At 39.6% G+C, this 27,911-nt stretch overlaps 1 protein-coding gene across 4 annotated transcripts; it reads right to left on the bottom strand.

Annotated features, from left to right (window-relative positions):
• Nucleotides 1–4,140: 4,140 nt before the first annotated feature.
• LOC147417621 (uncharacterized) lies at nucleotides 4,141–23,113 on the bottom strand. Of its 4 annotated transcripts, XR_015187317.1 has the most exons (4): nucleotides 21,285–23,113; nucleotides 21,001–21,178; nucleotides 20,741–20,847; nucleotides 4,141–4,332 (listed from the first exon to the last, which is right to left on the bottom strand). XR_015187317.1 is itself a non-coding variant. In XM_086507260.1 (1 exon), the coding sequence occupies exon 1, from the start codon at nucleotides 22,885–22,887 to the stop codon at nucleotides 21,391–21,393; it is 1,497 nt and encodes a 498-aa protein (XP_086363386.1). In that variant the 5' UTR covers nucleotides 22,888–23,113; the 3' UTR covers nucleotides 21,252–21,390. The 4 variants fall into 4 exon arrangements, 1 of the variants encoding a protein (XP_086363386.1); XR_015187318.1 differs by lacking the exon at nucleotides 21,001–21,178 and having other exon boundaries at nucleotides 4,148–4,332; XR_015187316.1 differs by lacking the exon at nucleotides 4,141–4,332 and having other exon boundaries at nucleotides 20,664–20,847.
• Between the last annotated feature and the right edge of the window lie 4,798 nt (nucleotides 23,114–27,911).

The raw sequence follows: 27,911 nt of genomic DNA, 5'->3' as shown, positions 1-27,911 counted from the left end.
AATGGTCAATACCATGTTAGTGTTCGTTGCCAATTCGTTGAGTTTTCTAGAGCAAAAGAAGTAGAGTTTCTTCTTGCACTTGACACTTCCAATACATAAGTTTGTTAATCGAATGTTAACTCTCTTTTTTATGAAAACAATGCTTGTGTTCAACTCTATGTTTTATACTTTTCTACAGCATTTCTAGGGCACATGTCATGCCAAACATTACTCATCAAGTGTATATGTTTCAAAGAAATTCCATGGCAAATAAAGAGTCTATCCTTCAAAAATTGACACCCGATATGAGAGAATGGGCTAGAGTGGAGATGACTGTGCAGGCACGGTATTACCATGGTGTTGCACCATGGTACAACACTCCATGTGGATTGATATCTCAACTTGTGTGTAAGGTGATACCTACTCTACATGTTGGGTAATTAATGAAAAATTTTATTATGGTTTCAATACAGTGTTTTGTATTAGGATGAGTTCACTGCATTTATGTCCAAGGAAAGATCAAAGCTAGATGCTCTTGGACTAAATGATGTTGAGAAGAAGAAGGGACTTAACAAGGCCACAAAGGTAGAAGAGGAACAGTTGAAAGATAGAGGCTACAAGTACTTATCAATCGCCAATTCTCTAATTAATGGTGATGAGTTCTTCAAGTTGCTTTTTAGCATTAAATGGGATGACCTGGAATGCTAAAGATCATTAGAGATAAGCTCTATTGTTTGACAAGCTCTAAGATCACTTTTGAGAGGTATTGTAGCTAGTAGTTTCTCATTTGTAATTGTGTTTCTTCCATCTTGTTTTTCTATATGATTAAGTGACATGTTGTTCTTATTGCTCCTAGAAAGAAGATAACTTTGCACCTCATGAACCTCTCTAAGTCTAAGGATCCACAATATCTTCATTTTGGTTATTACAAGCTTTTTAGAAGTTACATGAAAAAGGAGATTTATTGGGCTCACTTGCATGGGAAGCTACACTTATGATTGAAAGGCTGCAAGTAGAAGGTCCACCACTTCCAAGTTCTCTTGACCTATTCTAAAAGATGAGCATGAAAAACGATATTTTGCGGGTAGATATTTGACCATTGTTTTTAATAGAATATAGACATGTTTTAAGTTACACAAGATCAAGTTGAGTATGTTTTTTGATTGTTACTATGTATGTAATCTTTTATTTTTCTAATGGATGCGGTGAAATCTTTTGACTCTAATGAGAAGATGTCGGAGCTTGTATTGTCAGCTAAGAGAGTGATTTACATGTTTGCATCTTCCATTGCACTCTTTGCAAAAAAAAGAGCATTTCATTTTTTTGCCATATTTTGGTGACAGTGGGTCATTTTGAGATTGGCGAAATATCATTTTTTGTTTACAGAAAATCCTTAAATTCCCTGTGGAAGCCCAATTTGGGGTGGATGGTTTTTTTGACAATACGCACGTGTATAATGTCAATGTTGAAAACACTTAAATCCCTTGTGGGAGCCCAAGACACCCTAGGGTTTATGGTTTATTTTGAAAAAGTGTACTTCATAAAAAGAAGATTCTGGCGGGTTCGTTTTTGTTACATGTCATTTATTATATTATTGTATGTATGTGCTTTTCAAAGTGGATGATGCCCTAAAATTTTGTAGATGGGTTATGCAATGCATTGAGACGCATGAATTGAATGAAGCCCCATCATTCACTAGAGAGTGGATTAATGTGCGTGATGAGAATACAATGTTCTCTCCCTCTTTGGTTGGAAGGAATTTGACAATATGGGAAGCCAATGTTTGTCCTTGGTGGTTGGATTATCCATTAGGAGTTATTCAAAAGCAAGAGTTTGAATTACGAGAGAGTAAGCAGCTAAACACTTGTGGCTCTTTCTTTTGAGAATGTATGTCTTACTTTAGTGCTAATTTATGTGATATTGTGTTGTATGGTTGTTGAGTGAAGGGTTTCAAAAAGAGAGTGATGAGTACTTAGAGGAGACACAAGAAGATTCTCTCCCTCCCGTTTCACATGGAGTTACTCAAAACACCATTGAGAGTGGCTCTCAAGGTACTCCACTAGCAACCAATGTACTCAAGAAGGGTAAAGGGAAAATGGAGCCTCCAAGTACATCAAGGTTACCCACTCCTTCTTCAATGCCTCCCATTGTGCCATCTATGAAGCCCGCCATGTCCTCTTTGTAAACCACTATACGCCATATGGCACACTCTTCTAATGTGTCCATGACATCCTCATTAGTGCACACTACTTTGTTTGTTGTAGAGTCTTCACTTGGGTGAGAGGCTTGGGAGAGAAGGGCGATCACATGATCTGTTGGTAAGTTGAATAAAATTGTTAGAAAATCTATCCTCCATATTTCCTAATTCAAAGCTAATTTTGCTAATTTTTGCAGGGTTCCATTACCAAACCATTGTAGATGTTTTGCTTGTGGATATATCACAATTGATAAGTTTGCCCTTAATAGGTAGATTTCCATAATGCTTAGTTATTTGCATTTTCTTCTTGAATTACTCTATGATTTTGAACATGATTCATGTTTGGTTTTCTTGTAGCATCAACATTTTTCTTGCGACACACAATACAAATCTATATAGCAAAGATGGTTTGCCTTGTTGTGAGGTTGCTAAGCTTATCTTTGCATATTTTCCTACAAGTTTTCTTGTGGATGGTCTAGGACCAATCCCATTGGGTAATTTTTTTTCTGAATATGTACCTACAACTAACTATGGTTGTATTCTTACATGTCATCATTCACTTTTGTAGAGGGCATGAGTGTTCCCAAGTGGAACACATTTTCCAGGGGTCTAGTGACAGGGTGCATGGATGTGGCTCGTGAGTTTTTGGCAAATGAGGGGTTTTTAGTCACCATGTGCATGACCGAGCATATTGGGGATTTTATTACGGATGCAACTAGGGTAGGACTTGTGCTCTTAAGTACATGGATCCTCATGTGTAGCAAGAAGGCATATCAACATCCACTCACTAGAGAGGCGGTGAGATAAAAAACTTAGTTTCATAGTTTAATTTCCTAACTAAAAACTTTGTAGCTATGACATTCATTCTTTGAGTTATTTATTTATGCAGGTACTTGATCTTACCATGTGTCTTTGGTATCGTATTGGCCATCCTGTGACACACTATGATAGAGAGGAAGGGGAGAAAATTGCCGAGAGATTGTTTCCAACAGATTGTACCTACATGATAGATGATGTAGTCTTCCCCATTGAGATTGATGGTGTTATTCTTAGAGGCTAGGCAGAGCGATCTTCTTTGTTCTTTCGTTAAGACTAGTCCAAATTATGATACTAGTGAATTTTATGGTATATATGTGTTTGCATTAGGTTTCTAATTTACTTTTTATATAGTTAGGTGGTTTTTGGCAACGTTTACTGAGCCTCATGACTATGTTTTGGACTTGTTTGCGCGGTGTGGTGGTTTGGGTTGAGCTTCTACAGAAGATATGAGGCATTGTATGTGTCTAGAGCTAGATGGTGTTCTCTATGAAAGATATTTGACCGACATTGCATGTGGACCTATTAAATGTTGATTGTGGATGCACACTTGGTTGAGGAAACACTATTCTAACAGTACACATCTTGATTTTTTTACTTATGTTTTTATGTACATGGCAGCCATATGACATTGACATGGCATTTTGGTATGCTCCATACATTTCATTTGGATATTTCTTTTGTGTTTGTTTGGTACATGATGGCCACATGATGTGGAGATGACATTTACTGGAGCTTTCCTATGTAGTTAGATTATGCTGACACCATTGGATTGTGTGTTGATTTTTGTGGGATAACAAAATTGTTTAAGTAGTGGAAATAAGAGTTTATGTGAAGTAAATCCCATGTGGGAGCCCAAGAAAGGGTGTACAAGTTTTTTTAAGAAGAGGTCTCCATAAAAGGAGACTCTGGCAAAAAATTCTAGAATCACGTTTTATGTACAAGCTCAAAAATACATACAAATGGTGCTTTTTATAAAGTTTCATTTTGCATAAGCATTGTTGTGATTCCATATTTCTAAACAGTGTTTGGTAGTTGAAGGATTTTACTATGAGGTTTTGAGTTTTTTCACTACACAATGATACTTGAAGATATCATTAGTATAAAATCAGGGTTCAAAAGCTCAAAAAAACAGTTCCAGTTGTAAAAGCTCGAAAATGAAAGCTCGCAAAAATAAAATCCCCATCTTTGTACATGGCTTATGAGAATGAGGCCTCATTCTAGTATACAATGATAATGACTCATCAAAGAAGTACTTCCCAAGTAATAGGAGCAAGTGAAATCATGGACAGACATTTGCTTCAAGACAAAAAAAATCCAAGAAAGGATAGAGTCCTCACCTACATCCATTCAAACAAGACAACAGATATGTTAGCCTTGAATGCATTTTACAGGTGTCAACAGACTAAAACAGTTGTTATCCATGTCTAACTTACAACTTTTTGAACTTAAAACAATCATTCAAAGTGCACATGTATTACAATTTTGTAAAGTTGTAATGGAAATGGCCTATGAACTTTGAGAATAGCGGAATCAAGAGAATTAGAGTGAGCATTTTTGTGAGATTACTTTGAGAACTTGGAGGGTGAACTTAATTGATGGTAGCAACATAAACGTAGTAGTTAATCAACTTGGCATGAACAATACTTTTGCAAGAGAGAGAGTATTAGAGAACATGACAACAAATGAGGACCGGATCTACTTGGAGCCGGTTCCCCCTCCAAAAAAGCCGTTTGTATTATAGATTCTCCCATCAAGAGAGACTTTGTTACAATGCAATCTTTGTGTTCCTTGTGACTTTGGTGATGCTATGAAGATGGAAAGCTTCATGAATCACGAGCTTAATATAAAATTTGCAAAAAGCATTAACTATCCCAAGCCTCAGTCCCAAGGCGTCAAACACCTTTGAAGGTGGAGAGAGCTAGCGGGGAATGAGGGTAGGGAAGAGGAAGAAGAAACATTCTATAGGAGAAAGAAATAGTTCTTCACTTATCATCACTCTTCTTGCTTAGCATAGCATAATAGCATAGTAATGAAGATGAAGAATATGGCAAGCTTAAGCATTGAAACATGGCTCTTGGTTGGTTTTGCATTCCATAGCCAAGAGTGTTGGTGTAGGCTCTCCACTTCTCAACAAACTTGGAGAAGGAGATGGAGCTCTTGCATTTTTTCACTCCACACAATGAGAGAATGTGTGTGTGTGTGTGTGTGTGTGTGTGTGTGTGTGTGTGTGTGGGAGAGTATATCCCCCCTCTCATACTTGGTCCACACCTCTCCCTCTCTCTCTCTCTCTCTCTCTCTCTCTCTCTCTCTCTCTCTCTCTCTCTCTCTCTCATTATTTTCTTATTTCCTTTGGACATGTTTCCTCTTTCGAGAGAAAGAACTTAATTATTTATTTTTATGTATCTAAATTCTCATTAGACCCCTTTAAAACCTAACCAATAGCATTCAAGCACATCATGAGGGCCACATGTGGCGGATCATTTGAACATGTACCTTTTATGCTTATTAAGTCATTTGGTTGAATGGAATACTTCAAGGACTTATTCAATCAAGCAAGCATGTGTCATTTGTTTTGAACTAAATACTTCAAGCCTTAGTCAATCAAGCATGGGAGTTCATGCCTCTTGAGAACTTATCTTTGAATTTAACATTTCAAAAACCTTAGTCATTTAAGCATAAAAATAACCTCAAGCTTTGGGCAAGGTTCTCACAACCATTTTAAGCGTCTTAGCACCTCATGCTTGGGTACCATTCCCACCTCGAGATTAGCCCTAGCTTGCATAAGTTCAAAGGACTTTTTAGCACTAACTTTTGGAGATCTTTAATGAAGCTAACCCTAAGGTCTTTAAGCTCCATTAGCTAGGTAGCATTGCTCTTTGACAGACCATCTCTCATTTGGACCCCTTTACCATTGGCCCCGTATTGAGATAAATCCTTAAGCACATGTCTATATTCTAACTCTTTTTCTTGTTTATTATCCCACATTAAATGATCAGTTTAATATGAGAAAATCATTTGGGTTGGTTAGATACTAGATTTTATGACATTACCTCTCTCTTGAAATCATAGTCATCCTTAACTATGAGGTAAAAGAGATAAAGCCATAGCCATTAGTCAATTTGTCTTAGCGGGTAGAGGATCCCTGTTTACCCCATGACATCATTCCAAGATGGATGACCAATCCATTTGGTGCTTGTGAGACATAGCTGCCGCAAGCATATCTGCTCTTTAGTCCATTTCAACCTCCCAAGTAGATTGACAAATTCTACATGGTGTTTGAGAGACGTCGTCATCACAAACATGATTCTTAGTATGCATACTACTTAAATTTGTGCACAATAAAGAGAGAATTAGTCTTATAAGACAAAAACATTGATCATTTAAAAGAAACATGTACATTTTCTTACTCTAATGCAGCATTGTAAGCATTGACAAGGTTCATACTATCCTTAAGCTGGATTCCTTGCATCCATCTAGCATCTTCAAAAGGATAATTTTTGAACTTAATAAGATACCATCTGATAATCTTACCATGTTGTAGTACCTTGTCTTCATGCCGAAGGATAGCTTCGGGTTGTAGCACCTCTTCTTGGTCTTTGAGTTTGGGAGCATCTTCAATAATTGGTTCATTTGGAGGCTCTCCTTTGTAGGGCTTAAGTAGGCTTACATGAAAAGCATTGTGTATGAGCCAATGGTTAGGTAACTTGAGTTGATAAGCCACCTCATTGATTGGCTTCAAAAATTTAAAAGGACCAAAGTATCTTTTTGCTAGTTTAGCATAATACTTTTGATGGCCTGTAGGATTTTTGCTCGTCGTTTGCCTTAACCGAGCCTTAGGAAACTTAAGTAAGACCCAATCATTTTCTTCGAACATTAAGGCCCTTCTGTGCTTGTTAGCAGCAGCTTTTTGCCTTAGTTGAGAGATAGATATAGCCTCCTTAATCTTTTGAAAAGATGCTTGCAGGTCACGGCTATACTCATCGTAGCAGCAAAGATCTTCCCATGTACTTCAAGTAGAAAGGGACATTTAGGTCTTCCCTCTATGATTTCAAAAGATGCTTTTCCCGTAGAAGTTTAGATGGTATTATTATACGCATACTCTACAAGAGGTAACTACTTTTCCCATTGAGAGCGTTGATCTACTTTTGTAACATAGGTCTTTAGTAGATCAAGAATAGTAAGATTGGCTATCTCACTTTGGCCATTTGTTTGTGGGTGATAGGCCAAAGAGAAATTCAATCTTGTACCTAGATTTTTGAAGAGACCTTTCCAAAAATTACTGGTCATTCTAGGATCTCTATCTGACATGATGGATGTTGGCAATCTATGGTGTTTGAAAATCTGGGATATGAAGAGAGTTTCCATTTGGTGTGCCTATATAATCTTCTTGATAGGGATAAAGTGTGCTTGCTTGCTAAACCTATCGACTATTGTCCATATTCCCATGGATAGACTTGGGTAATCCAAAGATAAAATCCATGGAGCAAGGGCTGACATTATGTCTTTAAAGTCAGGGTCAGTAGCATACTCATCCATCATAGAGGATAGATCATTGTGACTTGATATAGACACAGCATTAACTTTTTGGTCATTGTGAAAGTGCATCAGTCACTTGATTGTGCTTACCAGCAATGTGAGCAATGTGGAAATTAAATTGCAAAAGAAAATTTACCCACCTCATTTGTTTGTCGGAAAGCTTTGTTTGTGTCATGAAGTACTTGAGACTTTGATGGTCTATTCGTAAAATGAATGGAGTCCCAAATAGATAGTGCTTCCATGTGTATAGGGCATGTAGAACAACTAAAATCCCTTTCTCATAAATTCCCAAGACCTAATCATCCGTATTGAGCCTTCGGCTCTCATATGCTATGGCATGCCCTTCTTGAAGCATGACTGCTCCAAGGCAATCACCACAAGCATCACATTGGACCTCAAATGGCTTTGAGAGATCCAGAAGTATGAGGACTGGTTGAGACATAAGCTTCTCTTTGAGTTTGTCAAAGTCTTTGCTCCTTATCAATCCATGAACACTTAACGTTCTTCTTTGTTAAGTCATGTAATGGTCCTGCTATTTTTGAGAAAATTTTGCTATGAAGCCTCTATAATATGCACACATACCAATAAGCTTCTCAGCTAATGTAGATTCCTTGGATTAGGCCATGCTTTTATTACCTCTAACTTTGATGGATCCATACGGATACCATCTTGAGAGATAATACGACCTAAATGTTGAATCTCTTGAAGGAAAAATTTGCTTTTCTTTTTGTTGAGAAAAAGCTTGTTCTCCCTCAATGCTTGAAAAATCACTTGAAGATGTTTCTTGTGTTCCTCCAAGGACTTGGAGTAGATGACAATATCATCAAAGAACACTCCAGTGAACTTGCGGTGGGGTCTAAACATTTCCTCCATTAAACGATTGAATGTGGCAGGTGCATTGGTCAATCCAAAAGGCATGACTAGATATTCATAAAGACCAAACGTTGTACAAAACGCGGTCTTAAGGATACCTTCTTCCACTATCCTTATTTGATGATAGCCACTTTTAAGGTCAATCCTACTAAAGTAGGTAGAGCCTTGTAGATTATCAAACAGATCTTCTACCCGAGGTACGGGAAATCTGTTTTTGATAGTGATATAGTTTAGTGCATGATACTCCACACACATGCGGTATGTTCCATCTTTCTTTTGCACTAAAAGGACTGGAGAACAAAAGGGAGAGGAGCTAGGCCTCACCATCCATTTGTCTACCAATTCTTGTACTTGCCTCATGATCTCCTCTTATTCAGCTTGGGAAACTTGATAAGGATGTTTGTTAGGTGGTGAGCTTCCTGATAGGAGCTCAATTTCATGGTCATCATCCCCTCATTTTGGAGGTAAGTCCATAGGGATATCATCTATGAGCACATATTGGAATCCTTTTTAGAAAGTTAGACAATTCTAACTCTTCTTGATTCCCACCATTCACCTTTGATGAAACATTAGGACCTTTTAGGGACTCTTTGACAAAAATCATGTACGCAGAAACTGATCTCTTCATTGATTTATCAAGGGCAAGAGGATCTACAAGTGGTATAGTAAAACCAGACTCATTAGCATCTATATACATGTTCTTTCCCTCGTAGGTGAAGTAGATTCTCCTCTCAAGGAACTTCATGTTGGCAGCCATGTGATCAAACCATGGCGCCCCTAGGATATCATCCTCATGTTTGAGAGGAGAGATGAAAAAGTTTTCTTTGTCGACATAGCTTTGGACATAAAGTGTCAACTTCACAATCAAGGGAGTAACGGAGTCTTGTTGTCCCTTGAAATCTGTGTCAGCCGTTACAATATCTCCCACCTCAAAACCTTGAATGCCTAACTTGGTGGCCAACTCCATTGATATGAAGTTGTGAGTAGAGCCAGGGTCAAACAAGATGAAGGCATCATTCTCCCTTACCTTCCCCCAAGCATAGGAGAGAGATGATCCTTTTCAATGAGCATCCTCTTTTCGAGCTTCAATGGTGGAAGCCCTAGGAGTCTCATTGCGAGCATTTTTCTTGGGACAAGAACGATAGCCATGTCCTTGCTCCCCGCACTTAAAACACTTATGGTCCTTGCGAAAAGCTTCAAGCTCTTCATGAGAGAGTTTGTTTTTACCTTTGTAAACTCCCTTCTCCTTGGACCTATTGTTGTTGTTGTAGGAAGTGCCTTGGGAAGACGTTTCGGCATTGGTTTTTCCCTTTGCATCATTTTTTTCTTTGTTTTCCATGGGTTTGACATTCCGTCTAGCCCCTTGTTGGAAATTGATGCGAGAAGCAACCATGGTATGGTGGATTACTTTGGTGTTAGAACCAGGCCATTGGGAGTTGACAAACTCGATCATTTCTTCAGGTAATTCCGCACAAAAAAATTGTTGCTTTTGCTCGACAAAGTCTATCTTTTGAAAGACAGTAGCCTTGAGATGTAAATCCCAAAACTTGTCCACATATATGTGGATAGACTCATGAGAGAGAAGCCTCAAACTCCGCCATTTAGTGAGCACTTTGTCCTTTGCATCGCTTGCAAGGAATTGCTTCATGATGGAAACACCAAAAAAAATTCAGTGCCAAACTCTCTTGTACAGCCCGAAGACACAAGGGGTAAATTATACTTGCATCCCCTCTCTTCTTTCTCACGATATTAGACTAGCCAGTAAGCAGATGAATCCCCGGTGCATCCTACCCTCCTTCAATGGCATCAGCGGCTCAAAACCATAGTCTATAGCCTAAAATGGTGAGTCAATAGAAAAACGAGCCAATACTTAGGCCTCAAAAGCTTTACCAAGCTTACATTTGAAGTGCATGGGAACGAACCAGTGTCAAGTATCTTTATTCATCCAAAGATGGCCATGATCTCAGTTTTTACAGAGTACATGCCCCACCCAAGCATAAAACATAATAAGGTGTAGTAAACAATTAAAATCCGACATTTGACCATCAGACAAGTACCTATTGGGCACTTGATGTGTGCCTCCCCCTTTTTTTACACTTTCTAAGTTAGCCCATAGCTATGTTTAAGTTTGCCAGTGGCAAGGGTTTAACCCTCCGATCCTCATTCATCTACTCAGGCCAAGTGACTTTTATGCCCAAAGTCAAAACAAATTTAAAAAAAAGGTCTGTCGACCACTGTTTTTTTACGTGTGTCATCTAAAAAGACCAAAGAAAGCACGTAAGTTAATGGACTAGTTTGTTTTAATTCTCATGGCTGCTAAATTTCAAGCCACACCATCTCTCTTAATTTAGTTTAGAAAATTTCCTTGCAAACCATATAAAACCAGAACGTCTGCTGCAAAAAAGCTAGTAAAAATATACTTTTACAAAAAGCGAACCTGAGAAGCACCATCTTTTTCCATAAGCTCCATGGTTAGAGAGTAGGCAAGCTTCCGTGAAAATCCCTCAAAATCTCTCTTTAGTCCAACATAAACACCACGCAAAAAGACTAAGTGAGGGGCTTAGGGCCATCCTCACCTTTATATAGTGCTTCATGATGATGCAGACTTGCGTATTTGAATTCTTCTCGATTTCCAAAGTGTCTGGCTACAAACGACAATCGTCATGGTCCCATAGGGGATTGAGTGGGAGAGAAGAGAGAAAGAACATCATCATGCAGCATGCAGGAGCACAGAGCTCATGTGGCAGTAAGGTCGTGAGGTAAATATTGTAAATGACAAGTGTGAACTACTCGATATGCACAAAGTCATTAAACTCAGTATCCAGAAATGCCCACCCGTTACCATTATTTTGGGGTAGTGTCCCATACTTCATGTACCTTTGAGAGGCTAAAAATTTATCAAAGTGATGCTTGAGGGGCCAGTCCCAAAAGGAGGGAGGGAGCGGGAGGGTGGGGAATTTGTATTGAGGGGTTGAGGGGATAATTTTTTTTTAAACCCTAACCAACCTCGTAAAGAGTCAGCTTTTGTACTAGGTTAAATACTAGATGTATAAGTACTTAGGGGTGTGTGTGTGTGTGTGTGTGTGTGTGTGTGTGTGTGAGAGAGAGAGAGAGAGAGGCTAGAAATAGCGAGAGGGGAAAGTGTCGAAACATGTCAAATGTCCTCTTGGAATTATTTTCTCCTTAATAATAATGTTTTTAGCTAGGTCTTACACATGTATTAGGTCCCTCGCCCAATCTCTTTAGTACTTTGTCTCCACAAGGTGTGGGAAGGGAAGCGACCATCCTAGATGATGAGCACAATCGCTCTTCAAGCGCATCAATTGTGTTCCAATTCCACTTCATAAAGCTACTCCACACTCATTCTCTCTCTCTCTCTCTCTCTCTCTCTCTCTCTCTCTCTCTCTCTCTCTCTCTCTCTCTCACACACACACACACACACACACACACACACTCATAACCTTTGACTAGTGAGTGTGAAGGTGGTAAATATAAAGGAACCTTAGTAATTGCATGCAATGAAAGTCTATTTGCCTAACAAAATTAATTGTTGATTTGTGAACGCTCTTGTTGCATCTTCCTACATAGGTTCAATCCATCAAGTCTAATAAACTATATGAGTCTACATACCTCATTAGGTCGCTCATATTGTATATGTTAGTACAGATAGATATGATATAGACATCTGTCACAAAGATTCTCAAACATTAGCACCATTTTCGATGGTTGAATGACTTTGTAGCCATACTAGTGTTCTTCTAAACCTTAAAACCCATTCCATTTCACTAGCAACATAGTGACAAAATGAGGTCTTTTCACTTGATAGAGTCTAGGAGTCAAGGATTGGCTACCTCTTTCATTTGGTAGCAAAGAGGTTTGTGATTAAAGGTAAACATAACATTTCACTTCCAATTTTCTTATTGCTTTCAGAGTGTTGTGCATTCCACTAACATTAGCCATTTTTTCAAGTTGTGTTCATTTCTTTGCATTCTATCATTTCAAGTTCATAGGAGTAGGTTGGGTAATCAAAATACTATCACTTTGAGATGCAAAAATTGGACAAAAACCAAATTTTGGACAAAATGACCATAAATATTTGAAATTTGAAGAAGTGTTGGAAAACAGGGCAAGTCAAATCCAAATCACACAAAAATTATGGGAGTAGCTTCCATGTACCCTGAGGAACATGTGTGATAAGTTTGGTTCAATTTTGCAAAAAATTACATCACGATTCATATACCTCGAAGAAAAAACTCAAAATGTTTCGTTGATCATGAGTCTTCATCACAGTTGCAAAGATCAAGAGCACCCATTTGGATGCAAAAAGATCCTTGAAACCACATCAAAACCACAAAACTAGGACAAGTCAAGTCACTAGAACAAAACACAAGGAGATTTTGACTTTTTGAGGTTCAAATCACAAAAAAAAAATTGCAATAAATTGAAAATGACCTCCTTTATAGGTGATATAAACCTTGAAGCAAAATCTTGCCAAAATTGAAATGGAATTCATGTACCTTGGAGTGATTTTTGGCCAAAAAGATAACCAGGATATAGAGACAGTAAGGAGAAACCAACGTAGGTATTTTGGCCATCACAAACGTTGAAAAAGATCAAAGCAAACTTGCCAAAAATAGACAGATGAATAAAAACGGAGGTATAAACCAAACAACTGAGATTTGACCCATCAAAGAAGTTCAAATTGGAATAGCTTGTAGACATAGAGCATGACAAGCTACACAAAGCTCAAGTCCATATGTGAAGAAACATAAAACTTGGTTCATGTACCTCATACCAAAAAGTTGGAAAAAGAGTGCAGATTGAAACATAGGGATTTGCTAAAGCCATAACCAACTTTTTGAGTTCAAAAAGATTGTGAAAACCCCTTCAAATCAAGCAAACTAGAAACACAATCTAAATTTTTAAAATACGAAGGATCTTGTAATTTTGGGATCCAAACTAATCACAAAATAGGGGAATAGATTACAAATAGCATCATCTAGCTGCTAGTAAAATCTGGAGTTCAAATGTGATTATGTACCCTAGAAAATTCAAGGAATCAAAACACAGATAACTCCATTAGTGTCTTCACAAAGTGGGTAGTCACCTGGCAAAGTTGTATCTTGTGGACAACTACAAAGCATCAGAAGACATTGATGCCTTAACCACTAAATTGAGTTCCACCGCTAGTGAAGTTACAGCTCAAACAACCAACACAACCCAACCACTAGCCAATGGCAAACAACTAGTTCAAGAGGTAGTCAGAAGGATGAACCAACCCTTTAAACAAGCACAAAATTTTTAAAAAATTCAAATGAGGAAGTGTGACGTGTATGGAGGTGATCATCCTACCACTCAGTGTTACACACAACCAAAACCCACACTACCAAATGTACCACACCAACCAGGATGATGTACCTTTGAATAAAAGGGACCAATTGTGAAACCAATGAGTACTACTACAATCAAAGTCTAGTGAGAGAGCAACCATACAATCCTCCACCTATGAACCAAATACCACCACCAAGATATGGAGTGGGACAAGACAATATTATACTAGGGACTAAGAGATTGCACCCTATGCTAGGACCACATCCACCATTTTCTAATGACAAAAAAGTTGATGTTACATACACTTAAACGCAACCATTAGAGAAAAACGAGCCACAAAAACCAAAATGGTGCGCAATCAAACAAAAACGGATAAAGCATGAGTGTAACAAAAACTGTAACCATGTTAGAGTGGCTATATCCATGAATCAATGACCACTGCAAAAACCTCAGCAAAAAGGAACATGTTATGAGTGTGAAGGTAATCATTGGCCTATATGTTTTTTGTACAAAGAAGAAGCAGTGCCACTATTTGGATTTTTTATAGAGTGTGCCATGATGCATCTCATTCAAGATTGCCCAGAAAATCCTAATAGAGAAGGAAAAACAGCGACCAACATGATAGAAATTCCGCCTTGTACCTAGTTCAAGTGGGTCGAACACCAAGGAAATTGTTCCTCTTAGTGTGGTAACAAGAGCTCATGCTCGAAAATCCATGAATAAAATTGTGGGTAAGAGGGACAAACTGCGTTAAACCCAAAAAAAACTGATTTTAGATCCATTAGGACTCAACCTAAGAAACACAAAAGAGGGAAGCGCAACCTATCAGCCCATCCCCATCCCTAGGATCAATATGGAACATAAGCACCTAGACCTTGATATCAAGTCTCTCTATGGTGACATGGGATATATCGCTTCAAAAGAAAGCAAACCTTGCACATTGAGGGTCTTGCCCTCTCACATCAAAGAACATGAGGCTAACTCGGCAGTCAAATTTTTGCCATTACAATGAAAGACCACCCCTAAAACAATAGATTCTAGCGGATTACAAGAACTCATATCAACTCCCATCTAGTGTACTAGAACGCTAGCAAAACTGCATGTATGAGTTGAAGTTTAAAAAAAGAGCGTAATTGTTTCTTTCAAAACCATTGTATTAGAGCCAAAGGAAGCAAAATACATATAACAAAAAAGCATCGAGACCATTTCTATAAAAAATGGGCAAAAATTGCAAAGGAGAAGATGCGAACACCACCGTACCCGTAGAATATGAGAATGTCAAAACAACATGCATTTTATATAGTGGAGTAGCAATAGGCATAGTTATGAAGGAAATATGGTAGAAGTGGGGAAAACCATCGCTAAGACAGACATGCATGAAGCTTCAATTGGAAAATGGCTATGTAGAGTGACCCATAGGGATATTAAAGCATGTGATAGTCACTTCCTGTGGAATAGAGTAAGAGCACACATTTTCCATAGTGGATTTTGGTAAGGACAACAATTTTAACATCATTTTGGGACGTTTGTTCATGCGATAGCTCAAAATGGTTCAAGATTGGAGTTATGACCACATCTACATAAGGCATGACAACACAACAACCACGGTAGATCTCAAAGACTACTCCTATAAAAATGTCACGAAGACACCGGTTGAGGAATTTGATCAAGTACCAAGATCAAACGGGATATTCCTAAATGAATGCAATCGAAAAAATCCATTTGGATGTGTGGTGCATCTGAGTGTGGAGACCTATAAAAAGAGGACTGTATATTGGGGAGGACGGTAGAGAACAAAGGGTATGTTCCAAAGCCTTTTCTCAAACATCTGTTTGAACCTTTTGATTGGGATCACATACTAGCCACATTGTATGTATTTGTAAATGAAATAACTCCTACAAAGGTTTGTGATGAAGATGGATACGACATCCTTTCCCTCCAAATGGTTGGAATAATTCAAGAGAGCCCTAGTGACAACAAAGAAAGATGTATGGAAAATGAAACTTTGTGCATACAATTAAGAAACAAAACATCCATAAGATATTTCTCTAAGACAAATTTTTGTACGACATAGTTCTCTATTTTATGCTAAGTATTTTGAAAAAAGCTAATGAGAACTTTGACTTAAAGAGCAAAGAAATTAGAATAAGTGGGTACATCACGGATCATGTTGCAAAAGCACAAAGCATGGGAGGAGATCAGCAACATGAATATTTCATCATCGACATACTTGAAAAATCGGCAACAATTTTTTCAAAGGGTCTTACTCCAAATAATGCAAAACTAAAAGTTTACGAAGAAGCAATGTTTTCAAGTTTGACACAAGATGTTCAACAAATTCAAGATCAAGAGAAGACCAAAGAAAGTGTGAAAGATTAATTATTGCCTACAATGATCAACTTGCACATATGTGGGAAGACAAGAATCAAAGTTACATGTTCAACTATAATAGATCCTTATGCTATAGAGAATTTAATTCTTACAGCACTTAGATAATGATGAAAATTCCATCAATCAAAGAGGAAGAAGAAACATGTTACACAAGTTCTAAAACACCAATTCCTAGCTTTGATGATGAAAGAGGTGGAAGAAATAGAGTACACAAGTTCTAAAACACCAATTCCTAACTTTGATGTGGCTAGATAATAGACTCTTATTACATCAAAGAGAGACTAGTCCTAACAAAAAGGAGATAAACATCGTTTTTTGAACTACCACAAAGAGTGTCAACAATAGTAACATCAACAGTCCCAGAAGCATCACAAGCCCATGTGACAAAGAAAAAACCATTCATAACTGAGAAATGTAAAGTTAAATTCAACTGTGAAGTAGATCAGTGTGCAAGCCAACTTTACCTAAGCAAACAGTTTAGCAACCAAAATTTCCATTGCAACAAAGCCCTCAAAAAAGCCAAAAATAATCAATGAAGTGCAACGCAATAGAAGCCTAAGCAAAAAATTGAGCAACCAAATTTTCATTGCAATAAAGCCCCAAAAATCCATAGTGCAGATAGATATTGCAAAGGATGCAATGAAACAAAAAATTAGTCAATGATAGGAGCTAATCAATAACGGCTCCTCATATCTAGCTTTCAACATAAAATCGAAGGTTTATCAACCAAAATATTCTTCCATGAGACCTTTAAAGAAAAAATATGTGGGAGAAGTGTTTGTCCCAAGCAATCATGTTTAAATCGATGATCCAGTCTGGATGGAAGATCCACAAGTAGCAAGGAGGCATGAGCACATGGTTTGGATAGCTTCTCGTTACAACTTGGAAGTGCCAAACTAGTTTGAAGGTCAAATTCAATTATGGGTACCAATCCCACAAATCACAGTCTATGCAGAGAAGCCAAGGACTGTTACGGCATGAAGAAATCATCAACCAAGAAGTGAAAACAAGTTGGTGGAACAAAAATAAAACAAGGACAACAATTAAAGGCTTTTATCTCCCAAGAACCTTTCGACAGGAAATGGGAGTGGGTTCCAAAGTCTCATGTTACTGCAAAAGTATGGAGGAATCCAATTCTACTTGATCAATGGAATCCTATGTTAAACATTGACGAAAGATTGTTCCTGTCATGCTACTTGAAGCACAAGGGTTCTATCAAGGTAACACAAGGATATGGGTTCCAAAATCCTTTTATAAGCTAAGCCAAAGTCTAAACAAAGGACACGCAACATGAACTAAATTATCATCAAAGACTCTTATAAATAGTCTACTCTGAAAGTAAAGCAGGTAGTGGAATTTTGAGAATCTAAAAAGGACAAGGCCACTACATGAGTGACAGATTCAGAAACAACCAAATAGATATGGCAAAGCTCCTTCAACAATCCTCTTTTTGAAGATCCAAACTTATAAGGTCCAGATGACATGTTTGAGGTAAGCATAAGAATTTAAATCAAACCACCAAGGTGCAAAAAACATCCTTTGACATAGTCGAATTTGGACAGCTAAGTTGAAAAACAAGCAAGGCATTAGTCCCAAAGCTTCAAGTAATACTTTTTGAAGTCTAAGGGTTTTAGAGCTAAGGTATTCCTCAAGCTAGAAGAGTTGATCATATCTACATTGTGTCACTCATGCTAGTATAGGTGAGCACAAGAGTCGAAGTCTATGTAATTTAAATATGGTAATGTGAAGAAGAAAAATCCAAAAGACACCCACACAATGAGTGCCATGAGATATGAGTGGAGGAGATTCTATAACAAAAACCCTTATTGAAAAAGTGGAAGCTATTGAAACCTCTTTTGATGTCACATGTGCTACATTTGTTCCTCTGAAGCACCCATCAACTCCATTCTTACACCACATGTTTCTCTTGACAATTTTCTTGTATATATTCGCACTTCTGAATAGTCATAGTTCAAGTCTATTGGTGAAGTTTGGTCCTTGAAGCACCCATCAACTCCATTCTTACATCGCATGTGTTTCTTGGTGATTTTCTTGTATACATTCTTGCACGTATGGATAGTCATGGTTTAGGTCTACTAATGAAATTTGGTCAAATTGGATTGCAATTGCTTAAGTTATCTTCGATTTTGTTTTATGATTTAGTTATGGTCATTGACACAGAAAGCGTATTCTAGTCACTTGGTTTGTGATTAGTTTTGCATGTACCTTACAAGATTCCTCAATGTCAATGTAACAACGAGAACTTACAAAGACAAAGATCAGTCACAAGGAAGGGGAGTGTCATCAACGGAAAAGGAGTTTTGAAGCTCTTCACTCAAAGACGACCAATCCGAAGACCATCCTGCACATGGTCATGCCAAGGGACAAGCTAAGAAGTGTTTGAAGATGCCAACTACAAATGCCCATCTAACCAATTTCCTACTAGATTCTTCATTTGTATTCTTATTGTAAATATACATAAAGCTCACATAGTATGATTTAAGTGGATTTGTCCCACTTTTGATGGAAATGTATAATGCTTATGGGAATTGAGCTTAAAGATCGTTTTTAGAAGCCTCAAGTATACAAGTCACTCACTAAGAAGCTTCAAGGAGAACTCTTGTGCGGGCGAGTAGAGAAGAGAGCATTGCTACTTTGTAATCAACATATCTTGCAATGTGGTAATTCAAATCAATATCCGTTAAGTGCATTGTGTTTCTCTTCTTTTTCTATCATTTCAATGTACTAAATGTGAGTTTGGTGAAGATTTGCGACTATGCTTTGTGAGTTTTTGTGATATTATCAAGTGTAAATGCTAATCTTTTGGTAGAACATTGTTTCTAAACCCTACGACGCGATGTTAGATGACTTTTGTTCAGTTTTTGCTAACCTAAAAATCGATAAAATAACGATCACAATTTATGTACCTTTCAAAAATGGGATTCCACGGTCCAAATGTGTTCTATTAACCCTTGCCTAGTCTCTTAGAGTTTCGTAGTGTTTGAAATTCGTTCATTGGTCCAAATGTGTTCTATTAACCCTTGCCTAGTCTCTTAGATTTTGGTAGTTTTTGAAGTTTGTTTAGTGGAGAAACCAACAAGTGATTAGCTAGCATGAGGATTGATGCAAACGATTTTTTATTGTTGATTCCTGGTTGCTCGTGTACATCTTCCTATATAGGCTCACTCTGTTGTTTGATAACTCAATGTGTCTCAGGTGTTTCATACACAAAATATTTCAAGATCTATGCGAGCAAAGATACAGTCAACTAAACTCCCATAAAGAGCTAGAAAGGTGCAAAGCAAGTTGGCTAGATGTTCCTATACGATGTGCAAAACATAGCGTAGATCACCTACCAAGAACTTGCCTAAAAAAGTACAAAGACAAGCTAAACACCATTGTATCATTTCGAAGTGATTCTCTCTCCAAACTTATCTAAACATAAAGCGGAGCATGAATTCATTTTTCCCAAAGTAATAACAAGAGCCGATGCTAGAGCAATTGCTAGCACCTACATAACAAAACTCACTGTCGCAAGGGCCAAGGTAGATGAGGAGATGTGCTACCTTGGTCATCTACTCACATTGACCAAGGTAGATGAACAATTGAAGAAAAACAAGGTGAGGGTTCATGCTCACATTCTAAAAGAAAAAATTTGAGAAAGAAGTAAAGTCATCTAAGGCTGTGATATGAAAACGACCCATTGAAAAACTAAACAAAAGAACTCAATTGTTCACATGAAAAGGACATCAACTAAGTATTGAAAATAATAAAGTTTCAAATCTCTACCTAACTCTTTTCTCCTCCAAGGCTTCTTTTAGAGAGCCAAAAATTGAGACATGTATAAAGAAGAAAATTGTCCATCGTCCTCAAAGAGTTGGTCTAACCGTAAGGCTTTACGGGTTGTGGGTTTAAATCTCACACTCTAGAGGGACACCTTGTGCTCACCTGGTGTTCACGTTGCTAGAGCTCTTGCCCTCAGCTCGAGTGCATCCTCTTCCTAGGGTGGGTCACTCAAGGAGGAGGTTCCTAGTTGGTTGCTACGAGTTCTCTCCGTCATTCACAACACATGGTGCATCAATTAGGTGGTTATGGTGATGCCTGCGTGTGGCTCTTGCCCGATCCGACACGGGCCTTGCCCGACCATGTAACATGGCTAATATTTGGAAGGGATAAGCACCTCCTCCTGTGGGCCCTCTTGTGTGTCGAAAAAAATAAATTTGTACATCCTCAATATTGAGGCTCACTTAACCCTAAATAGTGAGCACTAGCATAAGATATCAATGCATTGATACCTCACATGAAGGATAAAATACACATGAGGATTGTTGGTGAAGGATAAAATACACATGAGGCAACTACGCAACACATAGCCTCCTCCTCTCCTTGAGCAAAGTGAGAGAACACGGTTGGAGGAGTAAGATTGATCTCAATGAATTTACTCTCACAACTCTATTATATATGAAAAATTAAAGGCCACTTAAAACAAGAAGTAAATGACAAAATTCATTGCAAATCAAAAGTATCATGACCTTAAACCATCGGGTATCAACAAATTGCCAATGTGTGAAGTGCAAAATTTAAAGACTTTCCAAGGGAAGCCTCAGAACTTGCCTTGGTAAAGGTGCATCAAAAGCCAGTTTATTGTAAGCATTGAAATTAGTAGTTCCTCAATTATGCGCGTTTTTCGAGTGATGTGACACCTTCCTTGTATATAAGCTCTGCAGGTAAACAAATCATTGTGGTAACTTGCCTCAAATAGACTCCCATGAAAGGCTAACTTGTCTCAATTGATGCTCATAACAGGATAGTTTTGCATACACCATGAATCACAATAGAAAATTACTGCCCTTATAATTGCAATGAAAACTAACCTTTTGTGAGGGCCTGTGCTCTTCTCTTTTGCAGGGTACTTACTGTACTCATCTTTTTGCCCCAAAATAAGGAAGAGCTCATTTATCTTGCCAACAGCTTTGATGCTAGAAATGCGACAGAAGTGCACGAGTGCCTAAACTGTACTAGCACTATACTTGTAAAACACGACCATAAATACTGAAAATCCAAATTGCCATGAAGTCCAAAGCATTAAATGTACTGAAAAATGGACACTGTGAGCACGTAAAAATAGTATGGTAATCGTAAGTGATCAAACTTTTACCTGTCAAAGAGAAAATACATAGCAATGGCTGGCCCGCCAATGATCTGCCAACACGAGTGTAGGTTGTATACCACCCAGTAGTAGGTGCTTAATGTTAGATTCAGATTCAATTACCTTCTTGAAAGGCAGCTGATCTGGCTTGAGCTGCCGGATTCAAGTGTGGTGACGCTTGTTGTTGATGCGTATCCACATGCTCATCCGTCTGCACAGCCGCAGAGGGCTTACACGGGGATGCATCAGTCTTTGGTCTAAAAGCGTCGAAATATCCAGCAGGACATGGAAAGTTTGCAGCATTCACTACCTCAGCGGTCTGCACACCACTGCTTTGAGATGCTTCTTGGAGATGATCTTTTTTCGCTAATTTTGAGGCTCCGCCCTCCTGTTGGGTGGGGGATGCTGGGCGCTTGTTGAAGGCATTTGGTGCATTTACTACTGCATTTGTCATATTCCATGGTGAATTCCATGGTAAGCCCCATGTGTATGGATTCCAAACATGTGGAAGCTGCATAAAACTTGCGGTAACCGCTGCCATAACGTTCGGGTCAATCTGTGGTAGCCTGCCACCAGCCATAGCCCCCATGGCTGCTGCAAACGCTGGGTTAATTGGGGACATGCTAGCCATGGCACCCATAGCTGCAGCAGCAAAAGTCGGGTCAACTTGAGGGACACCAGCAGAAGGTACGACATTACGGCCACTCAAAATGAAGGGCCATAACCAAGGCGGACACATTGATGCCCCCAATGCAGCCATGGGGTTCATCACGCCCGTAGCCTGCTCCACTGGGGGCATTGCGGGCGCCTTCGATGTAGGGTTTGTGGACTCTGCCGCTGCTTCCAAGCCAGAAGGCCCTAAATTTGCTGTTACTGATGAGCATCCAGTAGATTCATCCCGCTCGGTGCTATATTGCAGGGGTCGCAAATCTTGCTTGCAAACATTCTGCGATGATGAGAGACCAGGCAGCTGTTGGTTGATGTGTGACGCCATTTTTCCAACGCCTTCTTGCACATTTGCCTCCTTGGAAAGATTCAACCCGAGGGAAAGTGACGGCTGCTTTCTCAAATCAGTGAACCCTATCTTGTCTGAACCTGGCGAGCATACAAAAGCTCTTGTCTGTGGTGGTGCAACATTTGCTGCATGATCATAGCTCACAGATACATGAGGTCGCGATGCAAAAGTAGGCATGACCTGGGGTTTGCTCTCAACCACAACAGGCATTTGTGGCACGGCAGCTGTGTGCGTTTCCACTGGCATACTTTCAACATAGCTATGTGCTACATGCTGCTTGAAAGACAAAACGTTGGGGGATTCACCAGATGGAGGATACACACCTTGATCTGGATGAAAAGAGAAGATGTTCGGCAGGTTGTCTGGTTTGGTGGGAATGGCATGGGGGCCCTTGTGCTTCCGCTTGCCTGCCCCGATTGGAACATTGCGCAGAGAGCCTCCTGCTGTCCAATATCTCTGGCAATCTCTACAAAAATGGCGGGGCTGGTTCACATTGTGGTTGTTGAAATAGCAAAATTTAGTGTTGGAGCTTTGACACCGCGGGCAAGGCACAGGCTTGCCTGCCCTTCCACCGTTTTCAAGGGTGAGTTTTTCCATGGCGTCGCCGCTACATGTACGGCAGCGAAGGGTGTGAGAGGATGGAGGGTGCGTCTGCAAATCTTTGGCAGCGCCGAAAGAATTATGCGTGATACTGAGCTTCTGTGCGTTTTCTGCAAGAAGAAGTATCGGAGCTAGAGCTTGAGGGACCGTGGCTATGGCGAAATTGGGAAAGTCGCTTTAGGGTTTTTCTGCAGAGAGCGCGGGAGCCCAAAAATGGGCAAGCAAAAGCTGAGCTTTAGTTAGTAAGAGTGATGCCGGGGTCCACGTCAGCCGTCCTGTCCTAACACGTGGTACATCCATGTCAGCAAGAGATCCACCTGGACTCCTGCAAACTCATCTAGGCCGTCAATCTTTCCGAAGCAAGACATGTAAACAGCCAGCGTGGACGCTTATCTGCATAATGTCCAGGTAGGCAGAAAGCCGGATCGGATGGCATTTAGGCAAGAACTTAATCTCCACCGTTGTTTGCTCGATCGTGCTGACAAACACTCGCCACGTGGAAAGTTTTCAAACATTACGGGCGCCACAGTCGCAGAAAATTTCAGCGTGGCACGCACTTTTCGAAAAGCGGGTTTCTTTTCGTGCAACTAAGCCTTGCCTTTCGAGTTTTGTCCGAAGTTGCCGGCCGTTCACATGGTGGGGGCCAGTAGGCCACGTGGCGTCAGCACATCCGTACACTTGGCAAGCGACCATTTGCAATGCAAAAAGGCTTTCTGGCATTTGGGAGCTCGTGGAGGAGCGCTGGCCAGGTGGCAGTTCAAATCTCACTGGCGTCCGTTTCTGCGCTATTGAAATGTCACATTTGAGTGACTGGTGGCTTAGTGCTAGTCGCTAAAGCTAGAGTAGTACACCTTTCATTTTTTTAAAGCCAAAACGACTTTTTACTTTTAAAGCTTTTTCTCAACCAACCTTTTAAAAGCCCCTCTTTGTTGCTGCCTTTATGCTGCTTTTCTCTAGTTTTAATATTGTAAAGCCAACGACTTTAATAGTAAAGCCTACACTTTACTGGTAAAGTTGGAAGAATCGAAGGAACACCAAGAGCACATGGGGTGCATTGTTCCACCTAAAGAGAGAGTCTATATCCATTTGATGTGCAAGGCCTCTCTTTTTCAGGTACACATTTTGTGCCCTACCTTAGAGCTTGATGCCATTGAAAATGCAAATGGCCCTAGGTACATGAACATGAAGACAAATTTACAAACTTAAAAAGCAATATCCTCACTTCTCAACAATGGGAATGGCTTCTATACCAAGCATTGACACAAATTTGACAATATGATTGAATTTTATATTAGCAAGCACTCAAACTTCCGTTGTGATAACTTTTGTATGGCATTTTCAATGATAGTCTGGAAGCCCTCTAAATATGGCAATTTCCTTTCATTGCATGCAATAGTGATCCTAAGGTCATGCAATAATGATCCTAAGGTCCCTTTATATTTACCACCTTTACACTCACAAGTAAAAGGTTATGAGAGAGAGAGAGAGAGAGAGCCATAGCTTATGAGAGAGAGAGAGAGAGAGAGAGAGAGAGAGAGTCGTAGCTTTACACTTGGGCCTTTTCACTAATCTTGCCCCCTTGCAATATCAACCCCTTGTCATGTCCCATTTCTCAGTGATCTCTTCTCAATGTTAATTTACCTCTGCTTGCATCCTCCCTAAGCCTAGAAGTTATGTGTCCCACTCTCCTTAGTAGCATCCTCGGTAAATCCATGCTCCTAGGAGCAATAGCGGACCTAGAGTAGCATGCATGAAAGAATATCCATGTACTTGCTCAAACTCACATGCTAAAACAACCAAGTTAGTCCTCCCTAAGGAGCTGGACAATGCAAGAGAGAGAACGGAATCTAAAGTGGTAGCAGTTGCTCAATCAGTGGTCCATTGTTTGTGGGCATGCTCTAATCTATGAGTGAGGTGCATATGGTCACATGGGATAGAGAGAATGATGCCCAAGTGCAGTGGAAGGAATAGATTGGCCTTTCAATGTTGATTCAAGGAGCGAAGGTGGCTAAGGAAAGCCTAAACACCAAGATCCTCAATGGAAATTTTTCATATGTTGTCAAGGTGGTGTAGATGGGAGTAGTCTATCAACTTCAACGTATAAATCTAGTTAAATCTCAAGGCAAAGTAAATATGAAAACACCCACAATAAACATTGGCATAGCCTCGCTAGTAGCGGATTACTACGTAACATGGATTGTTACATAACTTTTGACGACGATGAGTTTAATGATTGATACATTGGGTGTTTGGTTTTCACAATACAGTGATGAAATTGTTGCATCTGGCCTTTTGTGTCGTGGGCTGTATAAGCTCACTTTGTATGACAAGTGTGGACAAAATTTTTGCAAATGCAGTTGCAGATTCAAGGGCTATTTCAGATGCAAAACTTTTGCATGTACGTTTTGGTCATCTGAATTTTGCCAGTTTGTTGGGTTTGCAGAAATCTGATATGGTTGCTTCTTTGCCGCCTCTTGAAGCACCTGTCAAACATGTTTGTGAAGGTTGTATTCTGGGTAAAATGCAGCGTTCTAAGTTTCCAAAGGATGGTTCATTTAGGGCCACAAACAAGTTGCAGCTTGTGCATAGTGATGTTTGTGGGTCCATGCAAACTCTGTCTTTGGGCAATTACCTGTACTTCGTGACTTTCATTGATGATTACTCCAGGCATGCATGGGTATTTCCGCTTAAAGCGAAGTCCAAAGTTTTTATGTGCTTCAAACAATTTCTAGCTATGGCTAAAAATGTCTCGAAATGTACTATGGGCACCCTCTGTTGCGATCGAGGGGGGGAGTATATGTCTCATGAATTCAATGCATTTCTGGCTAGTCGTGGGATAAAACACCAATGTACAATGCCTTATACACCTCAGCAAAATGGTGTTGCTGAGACGAAAAATAGGTACACTTACGAAAATGGCATGATGTATGGTCAAAAGTCAAGCTTTGCCGCATTCCTTTTGGCTTGGGGCCATCATGTGTGCCACTTATGTACTAAACAAGTGTCCTATGAAAGCTTTGCAGTCTATTACTCCATATGAAGCATGGCATGATAGAAAGCCTTCTATTGAGCACATGCGTGTTTTTGGCTGTTTGGCATATGCTTTGGCGCCACAAACAAAGCGCAGAAAATTGGATGATAAGGCTGTCAAATGTATTTTTGTTGGTTATAGTGCTGAAAGCAAAGGTTACAGGTTGTATCATTCGCAAACAAAACGTATTTTGGTTTCACGAGATGTAGTGTTTGTGGAAGATTCTGTTCAACCCTTGCTATCATGTACTAGAGACAGTAATGTAATCTCACATGACATTTATGACACTTTGTTGCCTCTTTTCAGTGGTGGAAATACGAATGTAAGTTCCAATGAGGCAAATGTACAGCCTATGGGGGTTTCTGAAAATGTTACAGATCAGCCTATTACTAATGCCGATGTACATGATGTGGTTGATGAGGAAAGGGCTGAAAGTGAGCAGGCTAGAGGTATGCCAAAATGGCTGGTGCACACTTTGCGTGACAGTAAATTGGATGCACCTTTGTCTAGTCGTACTCGTTCAGGCTCTCGCCATGCATCTTATGCATCAAATTGTTATGCTTTGGCTGTGTCTAGCTTACATGATGTTAAGGAGCCTCTATCTTTTGATGAAGCACATAATTCAAAAAATTGGATGGCTGCCATGGAATCAGAATATGATGCACTTATAGAAAATGACACGTGGACTTTATGTGATTTGCCCCCTGTCAAAAAGGCCATTGGTACGAAGTGGGTTTACAAGTTGAAACGCAAGCCAGATGGTGAGATTGATTGCCATAAGGCTGGACTTGTTGCAAAGGGTTATGCACAGCAAAAAGGCATAGATTATGAAGAGACTTTTGCTCCCACTTGTCATATGACTACTGTGCGTTTTCTGTGCATTGGTAGCTCATTTTGGTTGGGATGTACATCAATCAGACATTGTTACTGCTTTCTTGAATGGTGACATATTTGAGGAAGTTTGTGTAACGCAGCCTCACGCTTTTGTCAAGAAAGGACAAGAGGACAAAGTGTGCAAATGTAACAAGGCTTTGTATGGGTTGAAGCAATCTCCTAGTGCTTGGTATGAGAAAGCTGACACTCATTTGGTCAAACAAGGCTTTCGTAATAGTCCAACAGAAAGCACATTGTATGTAAAGTGTGAGGGTGATGTACTTCTCATTGTGGTTCTTTATGTAGATGATTTGTTGATCACTGGACCAAATGAGAGACATACTGCTGAATTTAAGGCTGATTTGAAAGCTACTTTCAAGATGAAAGATTTGGGGTTGTTGCATCATTATTTGGGCATACAGTTTAAGCAGTGTGATGGTGGTATTGCCTTGTGTCAGAAAAATTACATAGAGACATTGCTATGTAAGTTTGGACGTGAGGATTGCAAACCTATTGCCACTCCCATGGAAACAAGTTTGAAGTTGAGTCTACATGGTGCTGGTGATCCTGCTAATGTCACTCTTTACCAAACTGCTGTTGGCTGCCTCATTTATGTATGCAACATGAGGCCAGATATTCAGTTTGCAGTCTCATAGGTCAGCAGATTCATGCATAGCCCAGGGTCTAAGAATTGCAGGCTGACAAGAGGATTTTTCGCTACCTTAATGGCACTTTACATCTTGGCTTGTTTTATCCCAAGGGGGGATCATTGCCGCCAGACTTACATGCTTTTTCGGACTCAGATTGGGCTGGTTGTTTTGACACGCGAGTGTCCATAAGTGGTTTTTGTTTCATGCTTGGCAGTTCATGTATATCTTGGTTGAGCAAGAAGCAACCTATTGTGGCCACTTTGAGTTGTGAGGCTGAGTACAGGGCAGTCTTCACAGCTACGGTTGAGTGTGTATGGCTCAGACGCCTTATGGCTGATTTGGGTGTTTGACAGGACACTGCCAACACTATCTACACTAACAGTCAGAGCGCATTGGCAGTTGCGAGGAACCCAGTTTTTCATGCTCGCATAAAGCACATTGAGGTGCACTACCACTATGTCAGGTAG

The sequence above is a fragment of the Adiantum capillus-veneris genome, chromosome 30 (genome assembly GCF_014529385.1).
Source record: "Adiantum capillus-veneris isolate H3 chromosome 30, ASM1452938v2, whole genome shotgun sequence".
Taxonomy (NCBI): Eukaryota; Viridiplantae; Streptophyta; class Polypodiopsida; order Polypodiales; family Pteridaceae; genus Adiantum; species Adiantum capillus-veneris.
This window is presented reverse-complemented; position numbering and strand designations above follow the sequence as displayed.